We start from the raw sequence: 16,603 nt of genomic DNA on the forward strand, positions 1-16,603 counted from the left end.
AGAGGGGACCCCAATCAGATCAGCCCCTCCCCCACTCGTGGGTGACTTGGCCTGGCCCAGCCCCCTGATGTCCCCGCCCCCTATGGGGCAAGCAGCAGCTCCCTGATGGCAGGGGTCAGAGGGCGGGGCCTGACTGGAGGGGCGTGTCCTGGGCCAGCCCCGCCCCCATCCTGGCCCCACCCTCCCCGGACAGGTTGTCAGAGACCTGCTGCCCCCGCCTGGTCTGGGCCCCGACCCCCCATCTCACCCCGTTCCTGCCCCGAGGGGACGGGGGGGCTGCGCTGTGGGGCTCCCCCCCATGTTGCTCCGGGGCAGAGGAGCGGTGGCCACGCGCCCCCCTACAGGAAGTGGATCCAGCCGTTGTCCCCGTCCCGTGGGGAGCTGGGGGGCCCCTCAGGCTGGCCCCCGCCCCGCAGGACGTAGTTCTGGCCCCCGTTGTTATCCCACAGCTCCTGGCCCCCCACGTGGCAGCACAGGGCGAACTCCAGGGCGCCCCCGGGGGGCAGGGGCAGGCGGAAGGCAAAGCGGTCAGCCGGGGGGCCGGCCGGGGGGCCGGTGGGGGGCCCGGCGTAGGCGGCGGGGGCCTCCCGGTAGCTGGCCCAGCCATCCCAGGAGTAGCGGACGCGCACCCGCTTCTCGTAGGCCAGGTTGAGGACCCGCAGGGTCCCCGCCACCCCCAGGGCCCCGGCCCGCACCCCCTCCAGGCACACGCCCTGCGCCCCCAGCCGCGCCCCGAAGTCCGGCAGCCCCAGCGGGTCCCGGAAGCACGGCACCAGTGGCAGGCGTCCAGCCAGCAGCTCCTGGGGGCCCTGCAGAAAATGGAGGGGGGGGAGAGAAGACACGGAGAGTCAATATCAGGCGCTTCCCCACCCCCCAAGGCCAGAGCCGGGGACCCCCCTGCCCAGCCCCCGCTACCTGGCTGGCCGTGCGGAAGGGCCGCAGAGGGGTGAAGTGACGCAGGGTGTCCTGCCGCAGCTGGGCCTGGACCCGCTCGGGGACCTGGGGCAGCTCGGCCGGCCAGTAGCACCTCACGCTGACCAGTTCCAGCCCCAGGGCGTCGGCGAAGCGCACCCGCTTACGGGCGCCGGGGCTGCGGCTGCGAGAGCCCCCCCTGGGGCCCCCGGCCGGGGCGGAGCGGGCTCGGCGGCGCCGGCGGCTCCCTCGGGCGCCCGCCCGGCTCTGGCGCCCCCGCGGCCGGGCTCCCCGCGCCCGCCCCTCGGCTTCCGAGTCGGAGTCGTCACCCAGGCTGGGCCGCACCGTGCGGTAATAGGCCCGTTCGTACAGCCCCGCGATATAGCTCAGGTTGCGGGGGATGCTGCTGGCGGGCGGAGGGGCGCGAGCCATGGGGTCTGGGGGGCGATAGCTCGGTCTGCCTGGGCACGGGCTTCTTGTGTCGCTTCGCCGGGGGGCTGTATCCTGTCACACCGTCCCTGGCCCTGCCTCGTTCTCTTGCTGCGCTGGGGCCCTGCCTCGTTCTCTTGCTCCGCCTGGGTTCTGAGTCCTTCTGTTGCTCTATCCCAGGCCTGGCCTCCTCCTACTGCACCCAGCCTCGTTCTGTCGCTCTGCCCAGGTGCTGAGTCCTTCTGTCTCTCTGTGCCAGGCCCTGTCTCGTTCTATCGCTCTGCCTGGGCCCCGCTTCGTATTGCTGTGTCTGGGAACCAGCTCATTCTATCGCTCCGTCCGGGAGCTGTGTCCTCCTGCCGCTCTTCCCAGGCCTCATTCTCTCTGTCCTTTCGGGCTCTGCTCGCTCTGTCACTTTATCGGGGGGCTGAACCCTTCCAGCTCAGGCCGCTCTCTCCAGCGGGGCCGAGTCTCGTTCTACCCCTCGGGCTCGGGGCCAGGATGTCCCATCGCTTCGGCACTGCCTTCCGCTGTCGTCTTTTCGAGAGGGCCCAAGGCTCCTCCTCCGACGGCACCCGGAATCGCTCTGTCCCTTCGGCGCACGCTTCTGGGGTCTCCTCTTCCGGAGTGTCTCCTGTCGCTCCGCCCGGGCGGCGTTTCGGGCTCTGGCGCTGGCACGACGCGGCTGCTTCTACGCCCCCATCGCCCCTCGTGCCTTCCGGCCCCCCGGGGTTCCCAAGACTATGTCTCCCTCCGGCCCCGTCTCCTCCGGTCGTTGCCTGCTCCTTTCCTCCGCCGAGGCTGAAGCTATCCCTCCCGCCGGAGACGCTCCGGCCAGGCTGCCTCTGCTGCGGTTCCTCCGCCGCCTCCTTCTGCCGACCTTTCCCAGCTCGCTCGCGCTCCGGCGCTGGCCTGGCCACCTTCGGGCTTTCACCGTGGCCGTTTTCGTTGCCCCTCTCCTGCGAGCCGTCTGTCGCTGCCTCCGGCTGGGCGCTGTGCGGCTCGGTCGCTCTCCGTCTCCGTTTCCCCAGCACACGCCCCTCCTCCTTTCGCTCTCCCTGCCGGGCCGGGCGCCCTGCGAGCTGGCACTTACCGTAATGCTGACAAAGAGCAGGGCAGGGCCCTCTCCCCGCAGAGCGCCGGGCCACCCCTTTTACCAGCTGGCAGGCGGCGGGGGGCAAATGCTGCTTTGCAGCCATTCAGCGTTAACCTGGCAGGCGCCCAGGCGCCCGGGAGTCTAGGCCCAGGTGAAGGGCCTCCCAATGTCCCGATGGGGGATCAATCATTGATGAGCCCAGCAGCAGCTAATGGATCCCGGGAAGCCGGCCAGGGGAGGGAGTGCGGGGGCGCTGGGGCTGCGGGTTGGAGTGAGAGGCAGCGGGGGAGGGGGTGTGTGTCTCGCAGGGCCCCTCCCCCCCCGTGACTCCCCACCAGCGCTCGGAGCAGGAGGGGGCGAGGCCGCCGGGGGATGGTGCAGAACGGATGCTGGGAGCAGTCAGCGCCCTCCGTCCCGGGGGGTCCGTCCCCCCTGACCCCCAGAGGCTGGGCCCAGCCCTCCCCCTGCTCCTTGATCCCACCCCTCCCTCACCCCCGATCCCATCCCCCTGCCCCAACCCCCCCGATCCCACATGTCCCCCCACCCCCAATCCCACCCCTCCCCCCATTCCCAATCCCATCCCTCCCCCACCCCCTGATCCCACCCCTCCCCCAGACCCTGATCCCATCCCCCTGCCCCAAACCCTCCGATCCTACTTGTCCCCCCACCCCCAATCCCACCCCTCCCCCCATTCCCAATCCCCCCCTCCCCCCCCTTCTGACCTTGCTCTGGCCCGCTGGGCAGGAGTCTTCTGGGCTCAGTGGCCGGGGCTGGGGAAACTGAGGCACGGCCTGGGGGAGGGGGGAGGGAGCCACGTGGCGCCGGGGTCAGAGGTCAGGTTAGGGAAGGGCCAGGCTGGGACACAGGGTCAGAGGTCAGGCGCTGGATGGGGCCGTTCAGAGCCGAGGGGGGCGGGGACTTGCAGGTCCAGTTGGGTCAAAGGTCAGCAGCGGGCGGGGCTTCCCCGAGGCTCCGCCTCCCCACGCGGGGTTTTTCCCTCTCAGCCAATCAGCGGCCGGGGTGGGCGCGACGGCCAATGGCGCGGCAGCGCCGGTGCGGGACGTGACCAATGAGACCGCCGGACCAGCGAGGCGGCCCCACCCCCTGCCCCGCGCCGCGCAGCCAATCAGATGCCCGCGGCGTCGGCGCAATGGCGGGCGCGCGACCACTCAGCGGCGGCGGCCCGCCCTCCTCCCGCGGCAGGGCCAATCAGCGCCTCCGCCAATAGGCGCGCGGCGATGGCGGGCGCGCGGCCAACCACGAGCCCGGGCGTCAGCGAGCGGAAGGGCCCGGCCGCCCGCGGGGGCAGGGCCAATCACGGGCGCCGCCCCGCCCCCTTCCCCGGCGCCCGGCCAATCGCCGCGGCGGGCGCCCCCGACGGGCGGGCGCCTGGGCCAACGGCGCGCGGGCGCCCGCCGCCCCGCCCCCTGCCCCGGGCGGCGGCCAATGAGGAGCGGCGCGGCGCGGCGGCCGGGCAGAGCGGCGGGCGTCATGGCGGCGGCGGCGGCGGCGGCAGCGCGGGGAGGCGGCGGCGGGGGCGCGCGCGGGGCGGGGGAGGGGCCCGAGGGCGGGGGCGGCCCCCCCGCGGCGCTGGGCGGGGGGGCGGAGCCGGGGGCGGGGCCCCGCGCGCGGCGTGGGGGGGAGGGGGAGGACGAGGCGGCCGAGCTGCTGCTGGACGGGGGGGGCCGGGCCGGGGGCGGCGCCCGGGGGGGGACCCCGCTCCCGCCCCCCCCCGCCGCCTCCGCCCCGCGCGCCGGGCCCGGGGGGGGCCCCGCCCACCGGCCCCCCGAGGAGCTGGAGGAGGAGGCGGGGCTGGGCGAGGGGGACCCCGGGGACCCCGCCATCGAGGACCCGGTGAGCGAGGGGGCGGGGCCTGAGAGAGGGGCGGGGCCTCGGGTGGGGGCGGGGCGGGGCCGCATGGGTGGGGGAGGGGCTGTGGGGGGGGAAGTTGGGGGGGGCTGGTTCCCCCCCTTCCCTCTAACCCCCCCGCCCTCCCGCCCCCCAGGAGCTGGAGGCCATCAAGGCCCGGGTGCGGGAGATGGAGGAGGAGGCGGAGAAGCTGAAGGAGCTGCAGAACGAGGTGGAGAAGCAGATGAACATGAGCCCCCCGCCGGGCAATGGTGAGACCCCAACCCCCCCCCCCCCCGCCCCGGGAGCCGCTGCCGGCCGGCGGGGTGGGGGGAGCGAGGGCGCCTCCGGGAGCGGCGCCGCGGGGAATTCCATTGGCGTAGGGCCTACGTAAACACGCGGCATCTCCCCCCCGCCCCACCGCGGAGCCGGGTGAGTTCCCGGCCCTCCCTGTCCTGCAGGGGGTTTGCTTAGGACCCCGGAAAGGGGGCCAGCTTATTCCTGTAGGGCCTACGTAAACACAAACATAACCATAGCGCCCACTCCCAGTTCAAATGGAGACCCCCCTTGGGGACTGTGATGTCCCAACGATTCCTCTCTGACCATCGTTTGCATGGGACCCAATTAAACGCCACCGTCTAGTTTGTGTAGGGCCTAATGAAATAGCACCGTCTTGTTTGCGTAGGGTGTAATACGATCATTGTATTTGTGTAGGACCTACGTGAATACCACTTTATGTGTGTGTTTAATAATTCTCACTTTCCCCCTTGGGAAGCTCAGAGGCATTTGGGAGTCCGTCTGCGCTGTGTATTATTTGCGTAGGGTCTACATAAACCCTGGGGCTGGTATAAACGTCGTTGTTCACGTCTCTGTCTGCATGGGGTGTTGCCCACAGGGTGGGAAGGGGTCCCTCCCCTCTCTACCCTGAGAACAAGGGGGGTGCCCTGGCAGAGATTTGGGGTACAGCCCCCACTCCCGTTTTCTCTTCACAGCTGGGCCCGTCATAATGTCCTTAGAGGAAAAAATGGAGGCGGACGCCCGGTCCATATACGTGGGCAACGTAAGTCGGGGAGCCCTGCGGGGGCAGGGAGAGGGGTTCCTGAGCCCCCCATTCTCAGCCGGCTGCCCCCCTGTCTCCGGCAGGTGGATTATGGGGCGACGGCCGAGGAACTCGAAGCTCATTTCCACGGCTGCGGGTCCGTCAACCGGGTCACCATCCTGTGTGACAAGTACAGCGGGCACCCCAAGGGGTGAGTGAGCGAGCACGCGAGGGGCTGGGGCCCCATGGCTGGTGGGGCTGTGGTTTTGGGGTGTCTAACGCAGGATCCACTCCCCCCCCCCCCCAGGTTCGCCTACATCGAATTCTCCGACAAGGAATCTGTGCGCACCTCCATGGCGCTGGACGAATCCCTCTTCAGGGGGCGACAGATCAAGGTGAGCCCTACGCCCCAAGGTGGGGCCCAGCCCCGGCCCTGAGCCCTAAGCCAGGCCTGCAGGAGCCCCAAAATTCTGCACCCCGCACCCCCAGCCGCTCCCCCCGGCTGCTCCCTGCTTCCTTCCCCGCTTCTGGGGCTCACTGACCCCCCCCCCCACCTTCTGTCCCACAGGTGATCCCCAAACGGACCAACCGTCCCGGCATCAGCACCACAGACCGGGGCTTCCCCCGGGGCCGGTACCGAGGGCGTGGCTCCGGCTACGCCAGCTCCCGGGCCCGGTTCTACAGCGGGTTCAGCAGCCGACCCCGCGGACGCTCATACAGGTCTGGGGGGCCGGGCCGGTGCAGGGCAGGACTCCTGGGTTCTCTCCCAGCTCCCGGAATGCAGTGGGGGCTGGTGGTTGGAGCAGGGGGGCCAGGAGCCAGGACTCCTGGGTTCTCTCCTCGTTCTGGGAGGGCAGTGGGGGCTGGTGGTTAGAGCAGGGGCCGGGTGCCAGGACTCCTGGGTTCTCTCCTGGTTCTGGGAGGGCAGTGGGGGCTGGAGGTTAGAGTAGGGGGCTGGGAGCCAGGACTCCTGGGTTCTCCCCGGCTCTGGGAGGGCAGTGGGGGCTGGTGGGTAGAGCAGGGGCCGGGTGCCAGGACTCCTGGGTTCTCTCCTGGTTCTGGGAGGGCAGTGGGGGCTGGTGGTTAGAGCAGGGGCCGGGGGCCAGGACTCCTGGGTTCTCTCCTGGTTCTGGGAGGGCAGTGGGGGCTGGTGGTTAGAGTAGGGGGCTGGGAGCCAGGACTCCTGGGTTCTCCCCAGCTCTGGGAGGGCAGTGGGGGCTGGTGGTCAGAGCAGGGGGGCTGGGAGCCCGGACGCCTGGGTTCTTAGGTTGTATTTTCCTTTCCCCCTCCCCTGGCTTATTAACTCCTTGCCTTCTCTCCTCTGCAGGGGCCGGGCCAGAGCAACTTCATGGTATTCCCCTTACTAAAAAAAAAAAGTGTTTTTGGGAAAGAAAAGAGAGGAAAAAAAAAAAAAGACGCGAGAGAGAGAAAAAAAAAAAAAAAAAAGAAGAATGCGCGAGTGCCGGAGTAGCCGTGGGGCGCGCCGTGGGGCGCGCCGTGGGGCATGGCTGGGGGTGGGCTGGGGTGCTCCTCTGTCCTCTCTTGCTCCCTTCTCCATGGGCGGCCCCCCCCATCTTCTGCCCCTCTTTTCGGCCCTTCCCCCTCTCCCTGGGGTGGGTCCTTCCCCCTCTCCCCACCTCTCTCCTTCCTCCCCGCCGGGCTGGGCCTGTGACCTGCTGTATTTCAGTGTCTTTATCTTTGCAGGTGGCTTTAGTGTGAAGGACTTTTCGCGCCGCAGGAAGCTTTTGCGACCAGATTTAATGGGGGGGGAGGCTGGGACTGGGGGGGCTACCCCCCATTTTAATTTCCAGGCTGGGGGGAGCCAAGGTGGGGAGGGGGAAACAAGTTAAAAAAAAAAAAATGTTCTGGGGGGTGGAAGAAAAAATAAAAGATGTTTTTGGAAGAATGCGCGGGGGTGACTGGTGCTGTGGGGGGCTGCGGGACTCCTGGGTTCTCGGGCAGAGTAGGGTGCAGTGGGGGGTTCTGGGGGGCTGCAGGGGTCTGGGGGCCTGGGGTGGGGTGCCACGGGGGAGGGCCGGGGCGCTGGCCTTGCAGCAGGGGTGAGCGGTGGCACCCCAGGACTGTTGGCCTCCCCCAGCAGTTCGACCTGCCCCCGCCACTGGGGAGCCCCTGGGCCCGCTCCCCTTCCTGCTGTGAGAACAGGGACGGGCCCAGCATGGAGCCGGCAGGGGCACGTTTCTGGCCTGTCGGCATTGCCGGAGCTGGGCCCACCAGTCCAGGCTATGTTGGGGGGCAGCCCAGAGGGCCCAGGCCCAGCTGGAGGTGTCTTCCCCAGCCAGGGATGGAACCAGGCACCCTCCCTCCCCCTTGCAGCCCCCCGCGCTTGCCTAGCTGAGCCCCACTTCCCTGCCCCCACTCTCACGGAAGGGGGGGTTGCTGCGGACGCTGGGGCGGCCCCCAGGGAGCAGGGCAAGCGGTGGTGTTTTGGCTTCGATTTATTTACAAAGGTAGAAAACCATTCCTGAGAAAGCAGAACCCCTGTGGGGCTGGAGGGGGGCAGCGGTCGCGGGGGTCATTGGCACAGAGAATCCGGGGGGGGGGGGCAGGGCCGAGGGTCAGAAGGCGCCCAAGATTCCTGGGTGTTTGGGGGGTCACAGGTCAGGAGATGGGGCAAAGGTCACTGGGGGTCAGAGGTCGGCTGGGGTCAGGCAACGGGGGTCAGAAGTCAACAGGGCCAAGCAGACTCATGGGTTGGAGACCAGGCACGGCCCAATCAGGGTCGAAGGTCAGAGGCCAGCCTGTGCTCAGTGAGGTCAGGGGTAGAGGTCACTCAGTGGCCATTAGTGACAGGGTCAGAGGCCAATCGTCCTCAGGGTCAAAGGTCGGCCAAGGCTCATCGCGTCAGGGTCTGAGGGGCCCCAGGGCTTAAGGCACAGCAGGCGCCAGGGTGTGGGGTTCAGGGGCCCCTGGGCCTCACAAGGCTGGACTTTATGGTGGGTCGGAAGCTGTTTTGATGCCCCGTGGGGCGGCCGGCCCCAGGGCCGGGGGGTGGCGAGTGAGGTGTCTGAGGAAAGCTGAGGCTGCCCCAGGTCTCTGTGGGGTACCGGCACGTCCATCTTCTGCACGTAGCTAGTTTAGCTCTGCAGCCGTGTTAGAAAAGCGGGGGGGCAGCTTCCCAATGGGCAGTGTGATCTCAGCCCGGCTGGGCTGTGGGGCTGAGCAATGGGGTGGAAACCCGGTGCTCCGGCCCCGAATGCACATACCCCATGCCGCCCCGTGCTCACGTGAGCTGGGCCGGGCCAAAGGCACAGGCCCACCTCAGCACCGGGGGGCTCTGTCCTGGGGTCCGTCCAACGGCAAGGTGCCACCACAGCCCACCTGGGGCGATGGGAGGAAGAAGGGGCCTGGTCCCTGGTCGCCAAGAGACAACGGAGGAGAACAAGGATGGGGACTTCGTGTGCCTCTTGGGTCCTTTGTCCTGGGGTCTCCAAGGGTTAGGGTTGCAGGTTGCAGGACGTGAACCTTGCCGGGCCGCACCGACCCCGGCCCAGTGGCTGAGTCGAGGGAACCGGCCGCGAGCGTTCGGAGGCTTTCAGGAGTCGCGAAGGAGCAATTCTCTCTCCCCTGGTCTTTTGCGTTAATAAACCTTTAGATGTTTGGCTCTGAAGAGTCGGCCAGCGTGGGGATGGGGGAAGACCCAAGCGTATATTGACCTGGGGCTGTACCCACTGGGGTTTGGAAGACTCTGGCAGGTGTTTGGTGGAGCAGCTGGGAAGTCTGTGGGTTTGCCTGAGGGGGCCCGGCTGGGCAGTGGGGCTGGCAGAGGGGCTGTGGTGGCTGGTTGGGTTTGCCTGAGCGACAAGGAGATCCCACCCTGCGGCTGTGAGTGACCTGGGTTTTAGGCAGTTACCCCGGATTGATTTCTCTGGCTGTGCCCAGAAACCTGGACCTGTCCCATGGCGCTCAGCACGTACCAAGGCTCCAGGGTGTTGGGGTTCAGGGGCCACAGGACTCCAGGCTGTTGGGGTCTGGGTAGCCCAGGGATGTTGGGGTACGGGGGGGCCAGTAAGTGCCAGGGCTCTGGGTTGTTGGGGTTCAGGGGGGCCCCAGGGCTGAGGAGTGCTGGGGTTCGGGGGCCCCAGGGCTGAGGATTGCAGGAAGCCCAGGGATGTTGGGGTGTGGGGGGGGGCCCGGGGTCTGGGGTGTTGGGGTGTGGGGGGGGCCCAGGGCTCAGCGGGTGCCAGGGCTCGGGGGGGCCTCGGGACTCGGTGGCGCCAGGGCCTCCAGCAGGTGGGCAAAGGTCTGTGCCCGTCGGGCCAGCTGGGCCAGGCGCTCGCGCAGCAGGCGGCCGGCGGAGGCCGAGGGGTAGCCGAGCGCCGCCCCCTTGAGTGCCAGCACGGACCCCCGCAGGGCCTGGCCCAGGGCGCCGGCAGCTGCCCCCAGCCGGGCCCGCAGTGGGGCCGAGGCCGCCCGGCGCACCAGCGCGTCGCCCACGAAGAGCAGCTTGTGGGCCGCCACGATGACGGCGCGGCCGTGGGGCACGAAGGCGCCGGGCGCCTGCCCCGCCCCGGCGCTGCCCAGCAGGGCCTCGCTGGCTGCCAGCAGCGCCTGGGCGTGGGCCTGGCACTGCCCCACATAAAACTGCAGCAGCTCTGCCTCTGCCGGGCCGGGGGGCACCTGGGGGAGAGGCGGCAGTTAGCGCGGTGGGGGGCTCGCGCCTGTCCCCCGTCCTGCCCTTACCACGAAGGACCCCGCCCTCTGCAAACGGGACCCCGGCGTCCGGGAGGGGTCAACCCCCGTCCGCCACCAGGGACAGGGACCCCGGCGTCCAGGAGGGGTCAACCCCCGTCCGCCACCAGGGACAGGGACCCAGGCGTCCAGGAGGGGTCAACCCCCGTCCGCCCCCAGGGACAGGGACCCTGGCGTCCGGGAGGGGTCAACCCCCGTCCGCCGACAGGGACCCTGGCGTCCAGGAGGGGTCAACCCCCGTCCGCCCCCAGGGAAAGGGACCCTGGCGTCCGGGAGGGGTCAACCCCCGTCCGCCCGCAGGGAGAGGGACCCTGGCGTCCGGGAGGGGTCAACCCCCGTCCGCCCGCAGGGAGAGGGACCCTGGCGTCCGGGAGGGGTCAACCCCTGTCCGCCCCCAGGGAAAGGGACCCAGGCGTCCGGGAGGGGTCAACCCCTGTCCGCCCGCAGGGAGAGGGACCCTGGCGTCCGGGAGGGGTCAACCCCTGTCCGCCCCCAGGGACAGGGACCCAGGCGTCCAGGAGGGGTCAACCCCCGTCCGCCGACAGGGACCCTGGCATACGGGAGGGGTCAACCCCTGTCCGCCCCCAGGGACAGGGACCCTGGCGTCCGGGAGGGGTCAACCCCCGTCCGCCCCCAGGGAAAGGGACCCAGGCGTCCGGGAGGGATCAACCCCCATTGGGCACCAGGGACAGGGACCCAGGCATCTGGGCAGGTCCACCTACCTCTTCCTTCTCCAGCAGAGGGGGGGTCTCTGGCTGGGGTCCAGGGCCAGACGCCTCCTCGGGGGGGTGGTGGTCCGGAGGTGGGGGCTGGAGCCTCTCGGCCCCCTGGTGAGGCAGACGGAAGGGGAGGGGTTAGGGTGGGGGCCATTTGCCCTGGGGGCGGGCTCTGAGGTTGAGGTCAGAGGTCGGAGGCGAGGGCTGGGGTGGTTTGGGGTCAGAGGTCAGGGATCGGGTCAAGCGGCCATGGCCAGCGGCCGGGTGGGGGATCTGGGGTCAAAGGTGGCGGCCGAGGGCAGAGAGTGGGGAGCCCCCGTAGGGTGAAGTCAGGAACCAGCCCTGGGGTCAGAGTTCGGGGGCCGAGATCGCTCTGGGGTTGGAGTTGGAGTCAGAGGTCAGGGCTGCCATTAGGGTTGAGGTAGGAGGTCAGGGGTCAGAAGTCAGGGCTGATGGCATGGCCAGGGGGCAGAGGTTAAGGGGCAGAGGTCAAGGCCAGTCTTAGGGCCAATGTCTGGGTCAGGGATCAGAGGTCAAGGTTGGGGGTCAAAGGTCAGGGCTGGGGATCAGAGGTCAGTGTGGGCAGGGGGGCAAGGGTCAGACGTCGGCACGGGGTGAGAGGTCAGGGTCGGTGCCGGCACTAGGGCAGGGGTCAGGGGTCGAAGGTCAGTGCCAGCACTAGGGCAGGGGTCGGAGGTCAGGGCCGGCACTAGGACAGCGGTCAGGGGTCGGAGGTCGGGCCGGCACTAGGACAGCGGTCAGGGGTCGGAGGTCGGGCCGGCACTAGCAGAGGGGCCGGGGTCAGAGGTCGGCGCGGGTCAGGGTCGGAGGTCGGGGCCAGCACTAGGGCAGGGGTCGGAGGTCAGGGCTGGCACTAGGACAGCGGTCAGGGGTCGGAGGTTGGGCCGGCACTAGGAGAGGGGCCGGGGTCGGAGGTCGGTGCGGGTCAGGGTCGGAGGTCGGGGCCGGCACTAGGACAGGGGTCGGAGGTCAGCGCGGGGTCAGAGGTCAGGGGTCAGAGGTCACACAGCTCACCTTCAGGTGCACATAGTCGTACTCCTCGGCCAGGCGGATGCCCTCGTAGTCGTGCCCCTCCCCCGGGCCCGGCCCTGCCCCCCCCAGCACACCCCCCAGGCAGGGTGGGGGTGGGGGCAGGGGCCGGGCCTGGATGCTGGCTTTGCGGGGGGCCCCAGGCGGGGGCAGGGCGGGCAGGGGGCGGCGCGAGAGGCTCTCGGCCGAGGGCAGCCGGGGCCGCCCCTCCCCCGCCTCGCCCAGGCCCCGCCCCCCCGGCCCCGCCTCGGCGGGGGGGAGCTCTGGGAGGTCGTACTCCCCTCCCAGCAGCTCCTCGGGCGAGGCGTAGAGGTGGCGCGGGATGGAGGGGGCGGCGTAGAGGGGGGTCGCCGGGCGGGGCTTGGCCGGGGGGGGCACGTCGTAGGGCTCGCCGGGGGGCGCGTCCAGGGGCAGCGAGCTGGGCACATCGTAGACCTGGGGGAAGACAGCAAATCAGGGGTCAGCGCCCGCCCCCCAGCCCCCAACGGCCCCCCTCCCCCGCACTCACCTCGCCGGGGTCCCTCTCTCGCCGAGCGCCGCGCGGCACCTGGTACAGCTCCTCAGGGGGGCTCGGGCAGGGCCGGGCGGGAGGGGGCACTGAGTACGCCTGGGGGCAAGAGGGCAGTCAGGAGCCGGACGCCTGGGTCCCAGGCCGGGCTGGGGTGTAAGGGGGGACAGATCCTGGACACCTGGGTCCCAGGCTGGGGCGTAAGGGGAGGACAGATCCCGGACACCTGGGTTCCAGGCTGGGGCGTAAGGGGGGACAGATCCCGGACACCTGGGTCCCAGACTGGGGCGTAAGGGGAGGACAGATCCCGGACGCCTGGGTCCCAGGCTGGGGTGTAAGGGGAGGACAGATCCCGGACACCTGAGTCCCAGGCTGGGGTGTAAGGGGAGGACAGATCCCGGACACCTGAGTCCCAGGCTGGGGTGTAAGGGGAGGACAGATCCCGGACACCTGGGTCCCAGGCTGGGGCGTAAGGGGAGGACAGATCCCGGACACCTGAGTCCCAGGCTGGGGTGTAAGGGGAGGACAGATCCTGGACACCTGGGTCCCAGGCTGGGGCGTAAGGGGAGGACAGATCCCGGACACCTGAGTCCCAGGCTGGGGTGTAAGGGGAGGACAGATCCCGGACACCTGGGTCCCAGGTTGGGATGTAAGGGGAGGACAGATCCTGGACACCTGGGTCCCAGGCTGGGGCGTAAGGGGAGGACAGATCCCGGACACCTGGGTCCCAGGCTGGGGCGTAAGAGGGGACAGATCCCGGATGCCTGGGTCCCAGGCTGGGGCGTAAGGGGAGGACAGATCCCGGACGCCTGGGTCCCAGGCTGGGGCGTAAGGGGAGGACAGATCCCGGACGCCTGGGTCCCAGGCTGGGGTGTAAGGGGAGGACAGATCTCGGACGCCTGGGTCCCAGGCTGGGGTGAGGTGTAAGGGGAGGACAGATCCCGGACGCCTGGGTCCCAGGCTGGGGCGTAAGGGGAGGACAGATCCCGGACGCCTGGGTCCCAGGCCGGGGTGTAAGGGGAGGACAGATCCCGGACACCTGGGTCCCAGGCTGGGGCGTAAGGGGAGGACAGATCCCGGATGCCTGGGTCCCAGGCTGGGGTGTAAGGGGAGGACAGATCCCGGACGCCTGGGTCCCAGGCTGGGGTGAGGTGTAAGGGGAGGACAGATCCCGGACGCCTGGGTCCCAGGCTGGGGTGTAAGGGGAGGACAGATCCCGGACACCTGAGTCCCAGGCTGGGGTATAAGGGGAGGACAGATCCCGGACACCTGAGTCCCAGGCTGGGGTGTAAGGGGAGGACAGATCCTGGACACCTGGGTCCCAGGCTGGGGCGTAAGGGGAGGACAGATCCCGGACACCTGGGTCCCAGGCTGGGGCGTAAGAGGGGACAGATCCCGGACGCCTGGGTCCCAGGCTGGGGCGTAAGGGGAGGATAGATCCCGGACGCCTGGGTCCCAGGCTGGGGCGTAAGGGGAGGACAGATCCCGGACGCCTGGGTCCCAGGCCGGGGCGTAAGGGGAGGACAGATCCCGGCCGCCTGGGTCCCAGGCCGGGGCGTAAGGGGAGGACAGATCCCGGACGCCTGGGTCCCAGGCTGGGGCGTAAGGGGAGGACCGATCCCGGACGCCTGGGTCCCAGGCTGGGGCGTAAGGGGAGGACCGATCCCGGACGCCTGGGTCCCAGGCTGGGGCGTAAGGGGAGGACAGATCCCGGACGCCTGGGTCCCAGGCTGGGGCGTAAGGGGAGGACCGATCCCGGCCGCCTGGGTCCCAGGCTGGGGCGTAAGGGGAGGACCGATCCCGGCCGCCTGGGTCCTCACCTGCTCCTCCTGGGGCGGCTCAGCCCGGCTGCTCTGCTGAGGACGAGGCGGCTGGGCGGCGGGGGCCGGGGGGAGGTCGGGGGCGCCCGGCTCGGGCAGCAGGCGGACGCGGTTGGCCGGGACGATGCCCTGCTGCCCGTGCAATGTGCACAGGTGCCAGCCAGCCAGGCCGGGCGCCTCCGGCCGCAGCACCAGCATCAGGTCCCCGCGGCGGAAGGAAAGCTCCTGGGGGCGCTCAGCTGCGTTGTCGAACAGGGCTTGGGCCAGCTGGGCCTGGGGGCAGAGGTGGCAGTGCACTCCAGGGCCCGGTGGGGAGAGATCGGGGGCACAGGGCCGGGTGGGGAGAGATCGGGGGCACAGGGCCGGGTGGGGGGAGATCGGGGGCACAGGGCCGGGCGGGGGGAGATCGGGGGCACAGGGCCGGGTGGGGAGATTGGGGGCACAGGGCTGGGCCGGGTGGGGAGAGATCGGGGGCACAGGGCCGGGCGGGGGGAGATCGGGGGCAGAGGGCCGGGTGGGGAGATATCGGGGGCACGAGGCCGGGTGGGGGGAGATCGGGGGCACAGGGCTGGGCCAGGGGGAGATTGGGGGGCACAGGGCCGGGTGGGGGGAGATCGGGGGCACAGGGCCGGGTGGGGAGATTGGGGGGCACAGGGCTGGGCCGGGTGGGGAGAGATCGGGGGCACAGGGCCGGGCGGGGGGAGATCGGGGGCAGAGGGCCGGGTGGGGAGATATCGGGGGCACGAGGCCGGGTGGGGGGAGATCGGGGGCACAGGGCTGGGCCAGGGGGAGATTGGGGGGCACAGGGCCGGGCGGGGGGAGATCGGGGGCAGAGGGCCGGGTGGGGAGATATTGGGGGCACGAGGCCGGGTGGGGGGAGATCGGGGGCACAGGGCCGGGTGGGGGGAGATCGGGGGCACAGGGCTGGGCCGGGCCAGGGGGAGATCGGGGGCACAGGGCCGGGTGGGGGGAGATCGGGGGCAGAGGGCCGGGCCGGGTGGGGGGAGATCGGGGGCAGAGGGCCGGGTGGGGGGAGATCGGGGGCACGAGGCCGGGTGGGGGGAGATCGGGGGCACAGGGCCGGGCGGGGGGAGATCGGGGGCAGAGGGCCGGGCCGGGTGGGGGGAGATCGGGGGCAGAGGGCCGGGTGGGGGGAGATCGGGGGCAGAGGGCTGGGCCGGGTGGGGGGAGATCGGGGGCACAGGGCCGGGTGGGGGGAGATCGGGGGCAGAGGGCTGGGCCGGGTGGGGGGAGATCGGGGGCACAGGGCCGGGTGGGGGGAGATCGGGGGCACAGGGCCGGGCCAGGAGGAGCTCGGGGGCAGAGGGCCGGGCGGGGGGAGCTCGGGGGCACAGGGCCGGGTGGGGGGAGCTCGGGGGCACAGGGCCGGGCCGGGTGGGGGGAGATCGGGGGCACAGGGCCGGGCGGGGGGAGCTCGGGGGCAGAGGGCCGGGCCGGGTGGGGGGAGATCGGGGGCAGAGGGCCGGGCCGGGTGGGGGGAGATCGGGGGCACAGGGCCGGGCGGGGGGAGCTCGGGGGCACAGGGCCGGGCGGGGGGAGCTCGGGGGCAGAGGGCCGGGCCGGGCGGGGGGAGATCGGGGGCACAGGGCCGGGCGGGGGGAGCTCGGGGGCACAGGGCCGGGCGGGGGGAGATCGGGGGCAGAGGGCCGGGCCGGGCGGGGGGAGATCGGGGGCACAGGGCCGGGTGGGGGGAGATCGGGGGCAGAGGGCCGGGCCGGGTGGGGGGAGATCGGGGGCACAGGGCCGGGCGGGGGGGAGCTCGGGGGCACAGGGCCGGGCGGGGGGAGCTCGGGCACCCCGGGACCGGCTGGGAGCTGGCAGGGCCCCCCAGCTCCCCCGAGTGACAGACCAGCCAGCGCCCCCCAGAAGAGGCTCGGGGCCCCCCAGTCCCACCCCCCGAATCGGCCGTGGGGGGCTGAGCCCGAGCCCCACCTACTCACCGCCATGGCTGGCCGGGGAGGGGCCGGCGCGGGGCGAGCTCAGCTGGGCGGCCGGGGCGCAGAGAACAGCGGGGCCGGGGCCGGGGCCGGGGCCGGGCGGGCGGTTCGGGGAGCGGGCGAAGGCGTCGCCGGCCCCGCGCAGGGGCCCTCGCTGGGGACGTGTCGGGGCCGGGGGCCGAGCCGGGGTCCCGCCCCGCCCTCCTCCCCCCCGGGCTCCGGCCCCGCCGCCGCCGCCGCCGCCTCCTCGCCCGCCGGATCGGTGCCCCGGCCGCGTCGGGGGGCTCTGAATCCCCCCCCGCTGCCCTGCGAACGAGCCGCCCCCCAAGCGGGACCCTCCCCCCAGGGACGGGGCGCGGACACCCCCCGACTCGCACCCGCAGCGAAGAGCCCCCCCAAGCGGGACCCTCCCCCCAGGGATGGGGCGCGGACACCCCCTGAACGGCGCCCGCGGCAAAGAGCCCCCCCAAGCGGGACCCTCCCCCCAGGGATGGGGCGCGGACACCCCCTGAACGGC

The 16,603-nt window shown here is 71.3% G+C and overlaps 3 protein-coding genes across 3 annotated transcripts; 1 reads left to right on the forward strand and 2 right to left on the reverse strand.

The window, feature by feature from the left end:
* Positions 1–178: 178 nt before the first annotated feature.
* PPP1R3E (protein phosphatase 1 regulatory subunit 3E) lies at positions 179–1,944 on the reverse strand. Its single transcript, XM_074982209.1, has 2 exons — positions 916–1,944; positions 179–809 (listed from the first exon to the last, which is right to left on the reverse strand). The coding sequence occupies exons 1-2, from the start codon at positions 1,342–1,344 to the stop codon at positions 339–341; spliced, it is 900 nt and encodes a 299-aa protein (XP_074838310.1). The 5' UTR covers positions 1,345–1,944; the 3' UTR covers positions 179–338.
* A 2,216-nt stretch (positions 1,945–4,160) lies between these two features.
* PABPN1 (poly(A) binding protein nuclear 1) lies at positions 4,161–7,121 on the forward strand. Its single transcript, XM_074982377.1, has 7 exons — positions 4,161–4,291; positions 4,443–4,557; positions 5,278–5,345; positions 5,429–5,535; positions 5,632–5,719; positions 5,893–6,044; positions 6,652–7,121. The coding sequence occupies exons 2-7, from the start codon at positions 4,476–4,478 to the stop codon at positions 6,689–6,691; spliced, it is 537 nt and encodes a 178-aa protein (XP_074838478.1). The 5' UTR covers positions 4,161–4,291; positions 4,443–4,475; the 3' UTR covers positions 6,692–7,121.
* Positions 7,122–7,747: 626 nt separating this feature from the next.
* On the reverse strand, positions 7,748–16,336 carry EFS (embryonal Fyn-associated substrate). The gene is made up of 6 exons (XM_074982375.1): positions 16,090–16,336; positions 14,129–14,401; positions 12,309–12,407; positions 11,786–12,235; positions 10,757–10,861; positions 7,748–9,962 (listed from the first exon to the last, which is right to left on the reverse strand). The coding sequence occupies exons 1-6, from the start codon at positions 16,093–16,095 to the stop codon at positions 9,516–9,518; spliced, it is 1,380 nt and encodes a 459-aa protein (XP_074838476.1). The 5' UTR covers positions 16,096–16,336; the 3' UTR covers positions 7,748–9,515.
* Between the last annotated feature and the right edge of the window lie 267 nt (positions 16,337–16,603).

Source organism: Carettochelys insculpta, chromosome 32 (assembly GCF_033958435.1).
Source record: "Carettochelys insculpta isolate YL-2023 chromosome 32, ASM3395843v1, whole genome shotgun sequence".
NCBI classification, from domain to species: Eukaryota; Metazoa; Chordata; order Testudines; family Carettochelyidae; genus Carettochelys; species Carettochelys insculpta.

Coding starts and splice junctions, on each gene's coding strand:
- EFS (XM_074982375.1), bottom strand. Junction 12,408..14,128: donor AGCCGCCCCAGGAGGAGCAG/GTGAGGACCCAG, acceptor TCTTGCCCCCAG/GCGTACTCAGTGCCCCCTCC. Junction 9,963..10,756: donor CTCTGCTGGAGAAGGAAGAG/GTAGGTGGACCT, acceptor CCTCTCCCCCAG/GTGCCCCCCGGCCCGGCAGA.
- PPP1R3E (XM_074982209.1), bottom strand. CDS start 1,344: ATGGCTCGCGCCCCTCCGCCCGCCAGCAGCATCCCCCGCAACCTGAGC. Junction 810..915: donor CCTTCCGCACGGCCAGCCAG/GTAGCGGGGGCT, acceptor CATTTTCTGCAG/GGCCCCCAGGAGCTGCTGGC.
- PABPN1 (XM_074982377.1), top strand. CDS start 4,476: ATGGAGGAGGAGGCGGAGAAGCTGAAGGAGCTGCAGAACGAGGTGGAG. Junction 5,346..5,428: donor GGTCCATATACGTGGGCAAC/GTAAGTCGGGGA, acceptor TGTCTCCGGCAG/GTGGATTATGGGGCGACGGC. Junction 5,720..5,892: donor TCAGGGGGCGACAGATCAAG/GTGAGCCCTACG, acceptor TCTGTCCCACAG/GTGATCCCCAAACGGACCAA.